General features: G+C 42.2%; 1 protein-coding gene across 1 annotated transcript in view; it reads left to right on the forward strand.

Moving 5' to 3' along the window:
• Positions 1-18219, forward strand: part of nrg3a (neuregulin 3a) — a 536209-nt gene that overhangs the window by 324039 nt on the left and 193951 nt on the right. The window contains exon 2 of the mRNA XM_033642364.2: positions 8718-8847. Within this exon, the coding sequence (XP_033498255.2) occupies positions 8718-8847 (130 nt within the window). The remainder of the gene's footprint in view (positions 1-8717; positions 8848-18219) is intronic.

Below are 18219 nucleotides of genomic sequence, written 5' to 3' on the forward strand. Positions count from 1 at the left end.
GTTCATACTGTCTTCTTATTTAGAATATTTTAAGGTTTTCTTATATTCAGACAGACAAGATATAAGGAGATGTGTTTTACCTGCTTGACACGTTATATATGACACGTCAGCAGCACGTCAGATGACTCTTCTGAGGAAAACTGGAGTCTCAGTCGAAACGGTCAAGCAGGTAAAACACATCTCCTTACACCTTGTCTGTCTGAATTTAAGAAAACCTTAAAATATTAATGATGAACTGTTTTGATTTTGGTGATTTTGGTAGTCGTAGGTCAAAGGTCAAGCTCACTGTGACCTTGTCTCGTTCTCGTGAATGCGAAATCTTAAGAACACCTTTCGGGAATTTAACACAAATATTAAATTGGAATCACCAGTGAACTGATTAGGAATTGGTGGTCAAAGGTCAAGGTCACTGTGACCTTGTCTGTCTCATTCTTGTGAATGCAATATCTCAAGAACACAGTGAGGGCATTTCTTCAAATTTGGCATTTAACGTTCACATGGTCTCAACAATGATTCGATTTTGGGGGTCAAGGGTCAAGGTCAATGTGCTCTTGCATCTGTCTTGCTCTTGTGAACGTGAATTCTTGGGAAATTTCTTCAAATTTGACACAAATGTCCACTTGGACTGAAGAATAAAATGATTTGAATGTGGTGGCCGAAGGCCAAAGGTCAAGGTCAGTGTGACCTCACAAAACAGGTTTTTCGCCATACCTCAAGAATTCCTTTTATGACAAAATTTAACATGGATCAGTCAAAATGGTGACATTTTTTTTTTTTTTTAAGATATTTTTTGGGGCTTTTTAGCCTTTAATATATAAGACAGACAAGCATGAAGGGGGGAGAGAGAGAGAGGGAGTGACATGCAGCAAAGGGCCACAGGCTGGAGTCGAACCTGGGCCGCTGCGGCAAGAGCCTTGTACATGGGGCGCCTGCTCTACCACTAAGCCACTGACGCCCCAAAATGGTGACTTTTTAAATCCAAAAGGTCAAAGGTCAACTTCACTGTGACGTCACAGTGTCCTGCAAAAACGCTTTTTCTGGCCATTACTCAGCGTCATATCTCAGGAACAGAAGGGAAGACATTTGGCCGGATACTGAATAGGGGACACTTATCTTGAAACTGTGCTGATTGTATAGATCCTCCTTTTACTAGAATTCTTTTCAGATGTAAGCATGATAACACATGCATTTTTGTCATCTACCTTACTACTGTATGCAAATGTGTTACATGTTTAACATGCATGTGTTACAATACAGCTTTTTTTTCCAGACTAAGGTCCGATTTTTTGCTTGGGTGGTGTTGCCACTAGAGATGGAAAAGCACCATCAGAACTCTTAAAAATGCTGCCTGTCTGAGTCACTGTTCTGTCACCTTCGTCTGGGTTAAATGGCTTTCTTCTCTGTTTGTGAACTGCTACCCCTCTACAACACCACTTACATCTCAGACACCTGCAACCTGATACAGCTAATAAGCCTTCTTTCTGCACCAGAAAACACGATGTCGTCTTTTTGCTTTTATCCTTTCTTCTCTGGTCCCTGTGCCTCTGGACTGTATTCATGCTCTCAAGGCCAATCAATAATCAGGCAGGCCAGGTCTAGCCTGCCAGAGACCTTCGCTATCAGTTAGCATGGCTGCCTGGCTGGCTTGAAGCCTGGCTGGCTGCCTGTTGGTCTGCCACTCTAGGGGAATGTCATCCATGAAGGACGCCATTACAGGCCTGCCCGCAGGCTGTCACACTCTTACCCCCTCAAACACATCTGCTTATCAGTGCACATGTATGTAGGGAGGAAAGAGAGGAGGAGTCTGCAAAGATGAAGCAGTGACTGAGCGACAGACAGAGAGGACGTGAAATATCTGATAATCATAATACAATCCCCGGTGCATTCAGCCATGTAGGCAGTATAACGTCTGCCTTCAGCATCAATGCAACATGTTCCCCACATCAACATGTTTTACTGATGAATGCCTAATCAGTGTTTTGCTGGGAATTGTTAGCTCTGGATAAAATATGACTTGAATTCTGCTCAAGCACATTTTGCTGAACTGGCCCTTTCATGGTAATTAATTTAGAAAAGATTGCAATTCCAGCAAAGAAAAGCTTCATGTCTTCATTTGGTACAATTTGCAGATGTTCTCTGTTGGCTGGACTTCAAAATTCTTAACATTTTAACCGACCAAGTGCAGTATTTTCAACACTGAGCATATTCAAACATTCATTTATTCAAATTCTTTGTGAAAGCATGCAGAAAGGTTCGCAGTATACGGCTATTTCCTTTGGTTTGTAGCTCAGTTCAACATGGAAATAACAAAATATAACCACACCACAGAGACCATTGTCCAATATAACACAGATAAGTGATTTCCATACTAAACAATAATGGGAAATGGAGTGGAAATGGACATTGGCAAAGAAATGTGTGACAAATATCTGCTCAGAAGTCTATTTCGTTACAAATGCAAACTTAGAGTTTCAATCAAAAATCATTTTTGCTTTTCAAATGGTTTCCAAAATGGATCAGAAGTAAATGGCCACCTGAAGGAATTGTGAAGGGGCACTGCAAACAGCATAATATTCTGGAAGTGTCTTCTCCTATTTCATTTTTGAAAGGAAATATTTGACTTGCTTGGAGAAGTATTTACTGACCGGATAGCTAGGGACCGATTGTTTGCCAAATTCAGGGCTCTCCGGTAAAAAGTCAGAAGAAAGATTTATTTCTACAGCTAGCAGCTGCCAAGAACCCTACAACAGTGAGGCATCTAAAGAATGATTCTCTGTCACATAGCAATTAGTAAGCAGGTCAATATGTTTGAAAGTTGCAGATATTTGTGTTGCATTTGTACTTAAAGTACTATGAAGGTTGACTTTCATTTTCTGTTCTTTCCATTGTGCTCAATTGATGAGTGGATCTGGGGAAAACAAGTTCCAGAGCTACTGTCATCAAAGCGTTCCACTATCAAGGAAAATGCTTGCTCTGCACTATACCTGACACCCCGGCACTGCACCATTAACAACCATGAGCATGTTGAAAATAAAAGAATGCAGTCTTCTTACTGTACATACCACAGGTTTCCAGGGGCCCTATAAATGTTTCAGAGACCAGCACAACCACCATCACCTCTGATTTTTGACACCAGAGCATTGTTAAACAAATAGTTTGAGAATTACCAAGTGCAGTGCTTAATTGAATTAAATGAATGAATAAAGACCTAAGGTATGCATGTAGGGGTTAGATAGAGAAAAAGTCTGCAGGGTGCTGTAGCATAGGATATGCTGATGGGACACATTTCCAAATCCACACCAAGGGTATGCAGAGCATAAACCCTAGTCTCACCACCAGACAATCAGAGATCTCCGCCTTCTGATGGTCTGGGGACACTCTTTTCTAAAGCGTGTTTAACACACCGGCGAAAACGGCCGGCAACAAAGCAACGCCTCTTACATTTTTGAAAAGGACACGCCCTCCCGGAAATGTGCGCTTCTCGTCCGCAAGGAAACAAACACACAGAGAGCTTGAAAATGGATGCCGAGAGATTTAACTCCGTTTTATCAAACGTGTGCTCAGTCCACAAGATTGTGGAAATGAAGGACTTACAGCGACTTTGTTTAAAACTTTTAACGCAGTCGGACTATGTTTACGAGCACAAGAGTTCAGCGAGCCACCGAAGGACCGCCCTGCGGATTTACTATTGGTTCTGCAAGGTAGGGAGTTTTTTTAAACTCTGAAATTGTATCTGCCCATCTAAACACAAAATCAGGGAGAAAGACATCAGTCTTTAGTTAAGCAAAGCGTCTAAAGACTGACTTGTGAGTCTACATAAACCCCAGTAGTCAGTGTCAATTTCCTGCTTTCATCCAAAACACATTTGGCAATCCAAATAGTGGTATGAAAACATAGTTTGGTTTCCATACATGCTGCTTTGAGGCATTAGAAGACAGTGCCAAATTCATTACGTCATCGAGGGGGATCACATACCAGCCAAGGCTGACAGTCTGAGATCTGTTATGGCTCAGCTCGCAATTTTAGATAGATAGATAGATAGATAGATAGATAGATAGATAGATAGATAGATAGATAGATAGATACTGCTCATACACACAGCAATAAATACAATAAATACACATATTACACATTCCCACATGTTCCCATACAAGTACAGTAAGGGGATAGACCACAGCATCAACATATATTGCACATCTCAAACTGTTACCTTATTTAATATTCTAATAGAGGTAGGGACAAATGAATATTTAAATCTGTTAAGCTTGCAGATGGGGGCTCTGTATCGTTTGCCAGATGGTAACAGTACACAGATGGCTACTATTGCAGAACACGTTCTCATTTATCAAATACCAACACTCTGTGAGGCCCATCTGCATCTGATAGTGACGTACAGGGCACCCTTTAGCGTATCTTTGTGACGCACAGCCGAAACACATGAGAACATGTGGTTAATGTTGTGAAACGCTCGCGGTAAGGTTGAGGCAACAATACTGCTTGCTTCAGTTTAGACAAAAAGTCATGTTTTGGGTTAAAATTAGGGCTTCCCCCTGGAAGTTGAAGATTTGAATCATCAGTCAGAGACTCCTCGGTTGACTGTGCAGTCTACTTCAAATTCAGCTACAGAGTGAGCTCTCTTGACTTTAACAATACTCTTTGGTACAGTCAGCTGCGGACCAGATGCATCAGCACAAGGGAGGAGAAACTTTACACCTGAAGAAGTGGTGAATTAACAGCTCACAGCAGCTTAATATAATACACTCTTTGGCTTTTGTTTGATATCTAGTGTAAAAAAAAAAAAAATGCTGTTGCACATTTCCGATCCACTGTTAGCACAGTTAGCTTGTTAACTATATCACGAGAATGCCACCATCACACCGAACGTCCCACTGAGCCCCAAGAATTGTAAACTTAAACTTAAAAAAGAATTGTTGAATATTCATATTAAACAGCCAAATCTGATATGACTGACACAATTCTAGGTTGGGTACAGCCCGGTTTAAAATAATGTTTGTTACGTGCATAACATCACGTAAATGTGTCACATGAGTGTCGTCAGTGTGCAGCGACCTAATATAAATTACGTAACATTATGTTAAAACAACACTGACTTTTGGTTTCAAACGGGGCACAAACTGCGGTCTCCTGGATTAAAGTCAGGTCATGTGTGACCCTTCCCCTTCTCTACACGGATGACTTTACATTAGAGTTAGCTGAAAGCCTGGTGTATCTCATAAAGATGCCAGCGGGTGCTTGTTGCGTTGATACAGGGCGTGACACCGCATCTGGATTTGAGGGCCTGGGAATGAGAGTGGGCTGAGGAGACAGGGTTACACTGTCAGGTCTCCAAATTTGAATTTGTAAATGCTCACATTCAGCCTGTATATTCCCCTGCTGATCTGGATTTACAAAACGGAAGAACAATAATTAAATCATGAATACTGCATCACCTGCACCCACTGGTGATTGGATTCATCTCGCTGTTGATCTCCTTAGCATATTCAGCTCTTTGAAAGTCCTCTAAAGACTTCAGTGTTACTGTTAGAAGTTCAGAAAGGGCTTGATCTTTTTTTATCATTAAATTATAAAGTGTTACATAAATGGCTGCTGCCTTCGCTTCACTACAACCGAGTGGTGCCTTGATGCAAAGGTGAAAATCAGCAGATTCCTTATTTCTTCCTCATTTTCTTCCTGTAAGCAGAGAGAGGGAGACGAAAGGGGGAAAAGAGAGATTGAAGTGGAGGGTTGTGTTATCCAGCGCGCAATGGTTTATTGATCCTCGCTGTGCTCTCCCTCTTTCTCTCTTCACAGTAGGGCGGAGTAAATTGGACTGTTTTCTTCTGCAGTGATTGACGTCTGCCTTCTGTGAGCAATGTTTTCAGACTTGCAGTGATATTTTCAGCAGACTGAAAAGATTTTTTCAGTCGACTTCTGCCATTGCCTCTTAAAAATGACACTATTCTTTGAGCGTGCGCTGCTTCTGAGCTGACAAGTGACGAGTGTTAAGCTAAACAACCTACAGTGCATTGTGACAACTCTGTCAACAAAAAACAAAGGGAGAGGACGACAAATGGCGCTTCTGTCACTTATCGCCAGGACTAACAAAACAGCCCAGCCCAGTCCAAGCATGAAATCATGTCTGGAGGGAAATCCTTTATGTTTGAAAAAAAAATTGAGTTGCAGAGCAAGTGTTAAGAAAGACACAGCAGTGCTTTGTAATTCTGGCCTTTGTTTGAGTGTCTCTGTGTGCAGAGTGTGTGGCACTGCAAGCCAAATGTATCATGTCAGGACATACCACATGGCATTGTTATATTAGGAGTTCCCTCTCGCTCTATTATAGGTTTTCACTCTTTCTCTTTCTAGCTGGCAGCTGTTCTGAGGAACACAATGCATTCTTCAAATTGACTTTAATCTCATTATGTCCTTGTGAATTCATGTGCACTGCAAAGTAAAGCTTTAAAAAGGTTGAACTGAGTTGATGGTTGCATTGTTGCGTGAATGTATGTTATGGTGTAGTTCTGTCAAGCTGACTTTGTAATTTCCGCCTAATGTTCGTTGTATGCATAGTATGTGCTTACCTCACAGTCAAATTAAATCAAATGACATTGGTGAACTGCATAATTCCGAGCCTATAGCCGGAAAATTGTTAACGATGGATTATTTATGCATCTGATGATGGCAACTATAGCGTGATTGAGGTTAGCAAGAGAAAAAACAACCTTGTTGTTCTGTGACAGGAGGCAAACTCCAGTCAAACTGTCAGTTTCACACAGTTCTACAAAGCTGGCAACTCGAATTCTGATACCAGAATGAAGGTGGAAATGTCTGGAGCGAGCACAGGCAGCATGACGCACAGACCACACAGACTGCCCCTGTCACTCAGCAGCTCCACTGCACATGTAACACCACGCAGGGAAAAACAGGAACCATAGTCAAGAATTCAGTTCAAAGCAAATATGGATAGTAATTGTAATGTTTCATTTAATTTTGTACAAAACCTGCTCTTTCCCGTGCACCTCCATGAAGCCTCTGAAAGGTTTAGATTGTCTTCCGTTTCCAGAGCAGGTTAGGGCTTCACCATGGAGCTCAAGGTCGCCTTAATGGGGATAAACTCTCACTGTCACGAGGCAGGTGACCCTTAACCTCGCCTGTTGAAAGCAGGCACTGAAGCCAGAAAGGAAAAACTGCCAAAGTGTCATTAGCCTCAGTGGCTGTGGTTTTAAATGAAAGATTTTTTGGGTTTTTAAATTGTTGACTTGCTCAAAAGTGATGCCTGATTGTTAGAACAACCCTGCACAAGCTCCAGCTTCGTCCTCATGTCCAACCTGTCAATAGCCTCATCTAATAAAACCATGTCTCACCGCTGACTCAATTCCTCCCCTTCTCACATGGAAACTAGTCCCCCAACAGCCAATTACCGAGGGTTGTTTAAGTTCCCTGGAGACCTATCAACACCCAGCAACTCCCAATCTAACCCGCCACTCCACACACAGACACACACGCCTCACACTGCTGATTAAGAGATCTGAGGCTGTATTAACTCTCCTCTCTTCGCCCATCTATCCCTCCTAAAACACTGCTTATTATAAATCCATCATTATCTCTTGATTGAGAAATATACACTTCATTCGGATGTCTCTTCCACGCGCCATTAAAGGACAACCTAATACAGTAATCAATATGCTCGTGGTAATAACAGCATTCTGTGAATACAACTGATTTTTAATCACTGAAGCATAAAGTTCTGGCTCATCACTGCTCATCCCACTATTTTATAAAACACAGTTGAGGATGGGCTAATGAGAGCCCTTAGCAGACTCATTTTTCATTTGTAAGCACAAAAGAAACCATCAGCAGTCTGGCCTGGTATTAATAAGAACATCATCTGTGCTGCAGATCTGATTTCTCCACACGTCTGAAAGCAACGCCCCGACCAACTGCGTCTCAGGCTTTCAAAACACAGCTGATGGATGACTGCCCATGAACTCTCTGCAATCTCTCCATTTTCAATTATCTTTCTTGTTTTATAAATTATCCTCAACGAGAACAACAATGCCTCCAACGCCATTAATTGCACTGCGGTTCTACTGTTTTTCAACATCAGGTCACTTTAGTATTTCCATATTTCCTCTTAAGCTACTGGCGCTTCACTTATTAATTTCCGTGATAAGATCATCCATTAAGGTATACGCCGAGCAGATCCCCTCAGAAGTGTGTACTGTCCACAATCAGCCATGCATGTTGTGATAAATCGCTGGGAGAAGTCAAGTTCTCCAACAGCACCACTGTGACCACACAGTATTAATCACAGCAGGACAGATTATTACCCGTCCTCCATCCATCTTTTGCTGGTGACATTGCGGGTCTAAACAAACAATAGTGTGTTGGTATTATCCACAACGTGCAGTATGTTATGAGGCAGAGGCAGACGCTCGTTATGGATCCTCGGGTGGAGACTAAGTAGCCTCTGCTGGAAAACTGACTCGCTGTACTGTGTTTTTGTGCTGCAATTTGGGATGATATAATGATTTATTTGCAGAATGGTCGAGTAAAGAGAAAATAATGACGTTTGAGAAGTAATAGGCCAAGAGAAGACAGCGAGATGAATTATCACTGTCACTTAGCCTGATTGTTGGAAAACAATGCATTCATGAAAAAAAAAAAAAAAATTTACGGGTTGATTATGACTAACAAGAGTTTCTTTGTTTGTCCTGCAGCATCTCCAACTGTCCCTCCGCTGCACTCGGAGCATTTCAAACCCTGTCATGAGAAGGACCTGGCCTACTGCCTGAACGGCGGCGAATGCTTTGTCATCGAGACGCTTAGCGGGCCTCACAAGCACTGCAAGTAAGTGACTGACCTGCTGTTTTTATACTGTATTATTCAAATGCCTCCTCTTCCTCTCACCTGCTCTTTACTACATTTATGTTTTCTGTTTCTTCCTGCTCTTGATTATATATTTTTCAACAGTAACATTCAGGGTGTGGCTGAGACTAGTTTGTGATGTGGCTTTCTTGTATCATGCTGCGATGAGACTTTATTGGATTGGATGTTGTTTGAATGTGATTATTGGGTCTGAGAAACTTTTTAAAGACTTACTGCTATTGTGCAAGATTCTGCTGTGAGCTGACACAAGAGTTTTTTATCATGCCACCATGCTGGCAATAGCCATAGCCAGAGGCATTTTGTTTTGTTTTGTCCCATTCTGGTGAACAAGATATCTCAAGAATGCCTTAAGGGAATTTATTCAAATTTGGCACAAACGCCCCCTTGATCGCAGTGATGAACTGATTGGATTTTGGTGGTTGATACTCAAAGTCAATATGACCTCAGATCCATCTCATTCTTGTGAACACAATATCTCCAAAACACCTTCAGCGAATTTCTTCAAAGTTGAGACAAATGTCCACCTCGACTGAAGAATAAACTGATTAGAATTTGGTGGTCGAAGGTCAAAGATCAAAGTCCTGTGACCTCACAATAATTCTTACACTAATTATGACAAAACTTCACACAAATGCCTCATAGACATTTTATATCCAAAAGGTCAAAGGTCAACTTCACTGTGACATCATAATTGTAAGTGCTATATTGTAGGCAACTGGACTTGCTTGCGTTTCTTGAAGACGTTTCGCCTCTCGTCCAAGAAGCTTCTTCAGTTCAAAACCTGTGTGGGTGGGAACCCTTGCAGAGTTGTAGTCCTCCCCAGACGACTTCACACACATTCACCCCTGGTCCCACCTGACCCTAACGACTCACATGGTGGCCAGGTGGGTCAGTGACTCACATTGTGACTTTAACGACTCTGAAACTAAGAGCTTACATGACCCCTACGACTCTGCAAGGGTTCACACCCACACAGGGTTTAAAGCCTGCAACTTCATACCAGTCATTTAGAACTGAAGAAGCTTCTTGGATGAGATGCGAAATGTCTTCAAGAAACGCAAGCAAGTCCAGTTGCCTATGATATTAGCACTTACGATTACCATGACCTGGATGACTGAATCTTCACCGACAAGTGACATCATAACGTTTCGCATGAAAACACTTCTCTGGCCATTAGTCAGCGTCATATCTCAGGGACAGAAGAGGAGACATTTGGTCTGATACTGAATTGGTGACACTAATCTTGGGTGTCCACCTTGAGGCTGTGCTGATTGTATAGATCTTCTTTGCTGCTGTGTGTGTGTGTGTGTGGAGTATCCATGTTGTCATAAACTGTAGAAGAAACTTGACTGGGGTGCAGAGGCGTACACACTGGGGCGGTAGTTCTAGTTTATTACTTCTGAGAAAAGGGCAAGAGGAATACTATATCTTTTTCTTGTGCCTTCTGTTTTTTTGGTCATGGGCTGTTTGTTAGATCGTGCTGTATAGAACAAGTATTGAACAGATCGAGGACTAACACTCTAGTTTGGAGATTTTTTCCACCAAAAATCTGTCCTTTGAGTTTCAATCATTCATCTCACTCACTTTGGGTTTAAAGAGTGGCTCTGAAAAGTTTGTAGCTCGTTCCTTCGGGGAGTATGATGTCAATATTGTGCTACAGTGGATTTCAATGTTGACCTAGAGTTCTGGCAAAAAAGGCATTATTGAACATATAAAGTTTCAAACCCTGCACAATCCACTTCTCTGCTGTTGATCTGTATGTTCAAACGGTCATACACTTTTTCCACCTTTTGCTATTGCCATGCTTTCCGGCAGCTGTGATGGAAGTAGCATATTTAGCAATGTATTAGCCTAGTTAAATAATGTTTGTTTGGATCATACCCAACATACGGATCAACAGCTGAGAGGTGGATTAAACAGAAACATGGAAATATTTCTGTGGAGATTCTGATGCTTTCTCTTTGCCATGACTCTGCATCATTGTTAGAATCTGAAGTGCTGTAAAACCAATGTGGCTACAGCTGACGTAGGGAGCTACAAACTTATCTGAGTTGTGTTTCACGCATACAGACTTTTGATTGTTTGATGCTTAGATGATTTAAGTGTTTATTTAATTCACTCTTTGTTGTTCGTATATATCTATAAGACCTACACTTCTGAAAACTCTTCTGATATACAGAATGGAAAGATTTTCTGCTGCTCAGTGTTTGTGTGTGTGTGTGTGTGTGTGTGTGAGTGTGTGTGTGTGTGTGCCTTAGATGTCCCAGATTTGAGAGTAGAGCTCATGGGCACTTAGCCTGTTCAAATGTGGGGCCCTTTTACTAATTAAGTCCCAGAACAACTTCTTCCCAAAATCTAACCGCAGGACTTCCACCCGACCTGTTTTTCAAAGAGCCTGTTTTGCCTCCCCTGAGGTACGAGTATACATCCGTATGCATGCACCAAGCGTGTACAGTGTGTGGATGATGATGGGGGTCAGGCTTTGGCTCAACAATGCAAGTAAGGCTCTGAATCAGAAAATATATAGACAGAGCTGGACACGAGATGCAGTGATGCATGTGCACGGGAACACACATTATGTCATAATAATGTATACACATGCACACAAAGGAACCAGAATACTGGGAGAAGTCTAGTTACAGAGGACATGTGTTGATGCATTTACATGAACAGTTGGTATGAAAACGTCTTGCTTGCTGCAGGGCCAGTACTCTGATTTCTCTCTGATATACAAATTTATTTTGGAACCATACTTGTTTGAAATGCTCTAAAACAGACGCAGACTACATTAGGTACCTGCATACAAGTTGGCGCAGTGTAAGGTGCATAGTTTGCCAAGTCATACAGCTTCGGCAGCGCATAGACTCCCTTCGTCAACAGGCTCAAATGACAAATCTATGTAGTTAGAGGGTGTGTAGCTACACAGGCGCTGGAAGTATAATTTGGACTTCAGTGATACAAGATGCTGCTCCTAAGGATTGTTTTTATGTCTGTTGTTGGAACAAGTAACAGTGCAGTGAGTGGACAAGCTATATGGTCAAAGAATTAGGTTTCTGCAGCAGAAAACTACCTGCACACAGTTTCTCTGTAATTCTCTTCCCTGATGACAACAGTGGCTTTTGTTAACATAATGTTTAAGGAATCATATTACTGCTGAAAGCCAGCTGGACAACTGGTTCCTTGAGTGAATGCACTCAAAGAGCTATCCACTTCAGCCTGTCTTCTGCAGTTTTCAGTACAGTATCCACCGTGTTATCCAGTCAAAAGTCAACTGAAGTCCGCGACACACAGACGTCTGTTTTTCAGCTTTTATTTCAGAAAGCGTTGATGGTTGAAAGAGACGAGGGGAAGCGGGATAAGAGAGGCAGAAAACAGACAGAGAGCAGGAGAGAAAGACCGAGGTGTAGGCGGACGAGGAGTCGGCGATGAGAGGAGGGCTGTTGCCCTCCTCCCATGCTGGCTTCCGTTGCCATGACAACATAATCTGTCGACAAGCGTAGCTGCTAAAGAACGAGGGTTTGCCATGTACACTGGGATGGCCTTGAACACACTGTCTGTGCATCTTAATGTGTGTGTTGAAGCACAGAGGAGAGAGAAATGTGCACCGGGTTGATCTCGACTGCTTAATCGTGTGGCAATGAGCTCTCAAAAGGAAAGATACGGACCATCAAACAATATGGCACCGGCTCTTAATTTGAATAACAGCTGGTATGACCATGAAGTAAAACTATGAAGTGTATTTAGTACTTTGCTTAAAAAATAACATTTAGAGCATAGAAGGGGTAATATTTTGTAGTTTGGAACTCAGGAATTAAACTAAGGTAATGACTCTTTTTGGAATCAAACCCTTTTACATGAATATTTTATGAATGGATGTACAGTCTGAAAAAGGCCCTTAAGTGACAAAAGACCAGGAAGTAATTGCTGCATTACTAAAATTCACCATAGAAGAAAAAAAAGAGGATACATTGTGCTTCACTTGGCATGCTGTTAGACATTAATTTATCCTCATTAACAAAAGAATGACAAATTTCACCCCAGGCACAGGATCAATGCATAATCTGATTCAATTTGTGTTTACAACAAATTGAGACAAATCAGGTTGTAAAAGTGTGATCAATCCAGACATTTAATGGGGATGAATTAAGCCGGTTTGTGGCATTATTTGTCACAGAATTAATCATTTTTATTTGCGAGATGAAACTTGATCCTTTTTGCAATGATTTTCTCCAAAGAGTCATAACTCAAGTATCAAGTGCCATTCCCGACCAGTTGTAAAACAAGTGCCGATTGTCCCCCAGAGCGCTGTTTAGTGCTGTCGCTGTGCGATGGTTGTGTTTGTCAACCCACGGGACGGCTGCAGAGAGGGGAGGGGACGCGATGTGAGTCATACGGCGTGCTCGCTCACTCTGGCACACACACACACACACACACACACACACACACACACAAAGGCACTTGCATGCGCGCGTGCACACACGCCAGTGCTCACTGCTTTGGGCAACATATTCAGGCATTCAATCATTAGTGTTCAGCTAACCAGTAAATTAGTCAGTGTGCTAAGATAATATTTTCAGAACATGGCAAGAGGCCAAGGCATTCAGTTATAAAAGTATGTGATGGTGAATTTGATTAATTACTTTATCAGCTTAGTAGGATTTTCCCAAAAAGAACAAAACCTCTAATGATATTTTTAGTGTAATTTCTGGTTTAAATATTGTCTATTTAAGTGTCTTCCCTTTGTGATTATATTTATACTCTCATTTTTCTCTTAACTCTCATGTTCTGGCTTTTGTGGTGACTCTCTGAGTAACAAATCCACAGTTTCATAATTGCCTCGGTCACTCTGTTGAGCCAGAGGACCTGGAGATTTAGCTCTGCCTCTTCTCCGTGGCCGCTGTTTAATTTATTCTGTCTTTGGAGGTGCGATCGATTTGATTTCTGGCCCATTTATTATTTATTTCCACCTGCTGGTGTGACCAGGCAGAAAGGTTCTCCCTCAGTCTAGTTGGCAACAAGGGCTAGCTAAACCCATCTCATTGCCCTCTGTCGAGAGGCTATTTCAGAGCGATAGAAAGGCAATCTCACCTGGCAGGTGGAGGTAGCGGAGGTTTGAAAGAGATTCCTGCAAAGCTCACGCCAATGAGACCTGGGTCTGGGATACAGACACTCTCCGGAGGGCAGAAACAGATATACAACACACACACTCACACAAACACACCTGGCGTGTGTGTGTGTTGGAAGCTAAGATGTTGGCCCAGACTGTGTTGCAGGTCGTGGAGCTGACCTCTCACCAGCTGAGGGGCTTTTCAGAGAGAAATGATAAAATCCTCCTCCGGGTTCAGGGCTAACATTTTTTTAAACGTAAATTGTGAAGGAAGGACGGCTGCTGTCGAGCTTGATGTGAGCAATATGGGTAAAAAGCACACCCTGTCGTTGTACACACATCTTGAATTGAATGATATGCAGTATTTGACTCAAGGATATTTTAGATAGAATGATAAACAAAAAAATCAGCATTCCTCTTTATTTTGCTCAACAACTTAGCTTCATGAATGAGAGCTTCTAGCAAAGACCTTCAAACAAAAAGCACTGCTATCCTCAATGACGTCATGCATGCCCTTTGCGTGCCTCTCTCGCCCCTCGCTATTCATCTGCCTTCCTCTTTGTTTACATCATTCACCTGTTTCATCACAGCTTCCTCCCACTGGAGTGATAGGGACTTCTGCCTAGAGCATCACATTTTAGGAAATATTGTCTCCTGGCGACTCAGTTGAAAGGCAATAAAACTCAATGGCAACTTGTTCTCAAAGGAATAGGGAGAGCTCGACCAACATGAAAGAGAGACATAGATATTTAAATAGCAAGAAAAACACACATAACCTTGAGAGAGCTCATTTGCTTATTTCTGTGACAAGTAAAAGTGTGAATGGAGGTTATTTGGAAGACAGTAGAAGTAAAACAGTTCTGACAACAAACTCGCTCAAGGAAGAAAAGATCAGATTAATCAAACTGTGATGTCCCGAGAGCTAAAGCTAAGTACACAAATCTGGAGTGGCTTTAAAAATGTTAATGGTACTGTAAGTGCAAAAAAGTCTGGCTCCTGCATTTGTTTGCTCAAGGTAAAGAACAGGTAAGGAGGGGGAGATTGTGCAGCAGGCAAACCTCTTCTTCTGGAGTGTAATCCTCCTCCCTTCACTCACAATCCTCCTCATCCTCCCCTCCTGTCTCCCTGGACTCCAGCCTTTCCTTTCCTGGGCGACCTCAGGCTTTTTCTAAAGCGTTCGGCCACGGACCAGCGCCACCAGATTGACTTGGGCCACACAGGTGCACAGAGTGGCTGCTCCGCCGAATACATAACGTTGCCTTCCACACTCACACACATACACACACTGGCGAGCCAATTAACAAGAAGCATGCATGAAATTGAAAACATAGCAGCAATAACACACATCTAAGCTGCCAGTAAACAAGGAGATTAAAACGCATATGAAAAAAGAGCAGGCACCTGAAGCATCTGGGAATGAAAGCCTGTACCCCACTGCCATACTAAATAATCCTAAAATTATTATACATGTGGCGTCGACAATATTCAGCCCAGTCACCAGAAGAAAATTTGGTTCTTGTACATCTATGCAAATCATAGATATGTTCCATTTGTACGTTTCATATGTATCATGGTGGAGGCGTGTCACTTAGTCGAGAAGCCTACAAAGCTGCAGACTGCTGCACATGCACTGTTCAAGTCCAACAAACAACCAAAGCAGTTGTTCAACGAGTCATTGCTGTTTTTCTAGCAGCTTTCTAGCCACCAAATGTTGGTGTTTTTTCTTGACCCGTCGCTGTGTTTCCAGCGCAGGTTGTGCCATAAAGAGGTTGTTTTTTAGTGAGTCATTTCTGCGTCTTTTCACATCTTTTTTGCAACCAAACGCAGGTGGTTTTTAGCAACCTGTCACTGCATCTTCTTGGAGTTTTTAAGCATCTTATCATGGGTGTTTTTTAGCGATCTGTAACTGCATCTGCCAGCGGGGATAATGCCATGAAATGTGGTTGTGTTTTTTTACAGAGACACTGTTGCGTGTGTCTAGCCAGGAAAGTGCCACCAAAAGTGATCATTTTTTAACAAGACTTTCCTGCATTTCCTGCTGTGATAGTGCCACCACAACTGGATCTGTAAGCCAAAAAATGAACTATAACCAAATGGTTTTTGTTCCTAAACCTAATCACACATTGCCACAGGGTTGTTGAAAAATGAATTTTTTAACATATCCCCTACATAATAACTAAGGGGCCGTGTACATGCCGTGTTTTTTGCGCCCTCAAATTTATGTAGACACACAGCAGGCGTGCTCAAATGCCAGAGTGACACCATAGCTGGGTGACCATGTGCGCATTTTTCAAGGCGCGATGGCTGCGCCCTGAGATAATCAGAGTACAACTTTTGGAACGCAGCAGCGTGCATGTCACGTGACGAGGAACAACCAGTCACAGCCGACAGATATCTTCTCTCTTCTTCAGTAAATATCAGTCTGTGGTAAATATGGAAAAGTTCATCATGTTAGTGCAGAGCTGCCAGAGCTTTACATCTTTCCAACGGACGATAGGCCTACACACTTTTAAACAGCACCTGGACGAAGATCAGCTCTGCTCTCAGGATTTCAGGTAAATAGGCTTTGATATGGTGCTTGTTAAGGTTGCTAAGCAAACTCAGACGCAAGTTTCCACCGTGCTCTTGAAAGCTGGCTCAAAAAAGGCACAAAAGTGGTGCTCGGCGCCCGACCTCTCGTTTTCCAGGCGGTTAAAGACCAAGCGTGTGTACAACCCCTTACAAATGTAACATATCTGCGGAAGAAACATATAATGCCAACATGTGATAGGGTTGAAATAGTGTTTATTTTATTATATATGTAAATTATACAATTTCATAATAATATAATAATAATTTCATAGTTTAATTTCATTTCATTTTTACAAGCATTACAAATGAAAGTTAAAATTTAAAAAAAAGTGGAACAGGCATCAACCTGTGATTTTAGAAAATGCTGTGCATCTGGTTGAGCAAAAATAGAAAACAAAATATTTGTTACCACTTTTTTTGCGCTGTCTAACCCATGTCCAAAAAACGTAGACTTAGCCAGCTTAAGCTACATGTCCTTTAACAGGCAAGCCACCAAATCAGTGCTTACTGGGCTGTGAACATAGCACACACTCAAAACCTGTTTAAATTAAAATAAATTTAAAAAGATAAATCAAAGAAATAAACATGAGAAGTTCAGTAGTGAGAAAATGTCGCTGTCCAAGGTCCTGAAGTCTCCTCTCTGGGCATTTGGAAGGACATTTGCAGTGACCAACACAAAAACACACACGTGAGTTTCTGTCACCCCAAGAGACCCACGACATCCCAACAGGGAGCATAACAAGAGTCAAGGAATTCATGGAGGGGTCAGTGCATCCTGTGCATTATTGTTTCTGACAGCAGGGATTTACCTTGACAGGAAAAAGCCTCTGGGATGGGTGTGTTGAATGCTCACTATATAGGAATGCACATTTGTGTTTGTGTGTGTGCATGTGTGTGTGTGTGTGTGTGTGTGTGTGTGTGTGTGTGTGTGTGTGTTGTAAACAGAGCAGTGTAAAGGTGCATTGTTATTACAGGGGAGAAAAAAAGGGATCTCTGTCTGCCTACATTCAGAAAACCATCTGGTTGCGGTTAAAGTGGAAAACACCTATTTTTTCACTCCGCTCTCTTGCTTTCTTCCTGCCCCCACATCCCCCCTTCTTCCCCTGCCCTCCCTCTCTGTGTTTTCTCTCTCACTGTATCTCTGTTTCTCTGTCTATCTCTCTCAACCCTCATCGCCATCTGTGCTATAATAATGGCACACCAGTGGGAGTTCGACTGGTGTCTCTCTGACAGTAATAAACAAGGCTGATGCCGTGGCATGCTTTCGAGGTGGGAGAAAATTAAACAGATAAGAGACCGCATATTGTGGCTAGAAGGCGCCGCTTTCGACAAGTGAATCCTCCAAGACGCCAAGAGGAGCACTCAGCGTGCCTGAGAATGGAAAACAGAAGCTGGGAGGGAGCCAAGGAGGGAGGAAGACAAATATAAACCAGGAAACAGGCGATGAGAAGGCTTTTATTTTTATTTTTTTTGGTGACATGGTGACTGAGGGAAGTTGAGAGTGTGAGCGATGGTGGCCAAACATCAGTATGTCACAGTGTGCCGATTTAATTAGCACACAATGAAGGCTTAATGATCTCTTGGCAGCTCAATCAGGGTGTTATATAAAGAGAAGTCAGTGCAGTACAGAGGGATCAGCCATCATCTTTCTCTTA

The sequence above is a fragment of the Epinephelus lanceolatus genome, chromosome 17, assembly GCF_041903045.1.
Source record: "Epinephelus lanceolatus isolate andai-2023 chromosome 17, ASM4190304v1, whole genome shotgun sequence".
In the NCBI taxonomy this organism is placed as follows: domain Eukaryota; kingdom Metazoa; phylum Chordata; class Actinopteri; order Perciformes; family Serranidae; genus Epinephelus; species Epinephelus lanceolatus.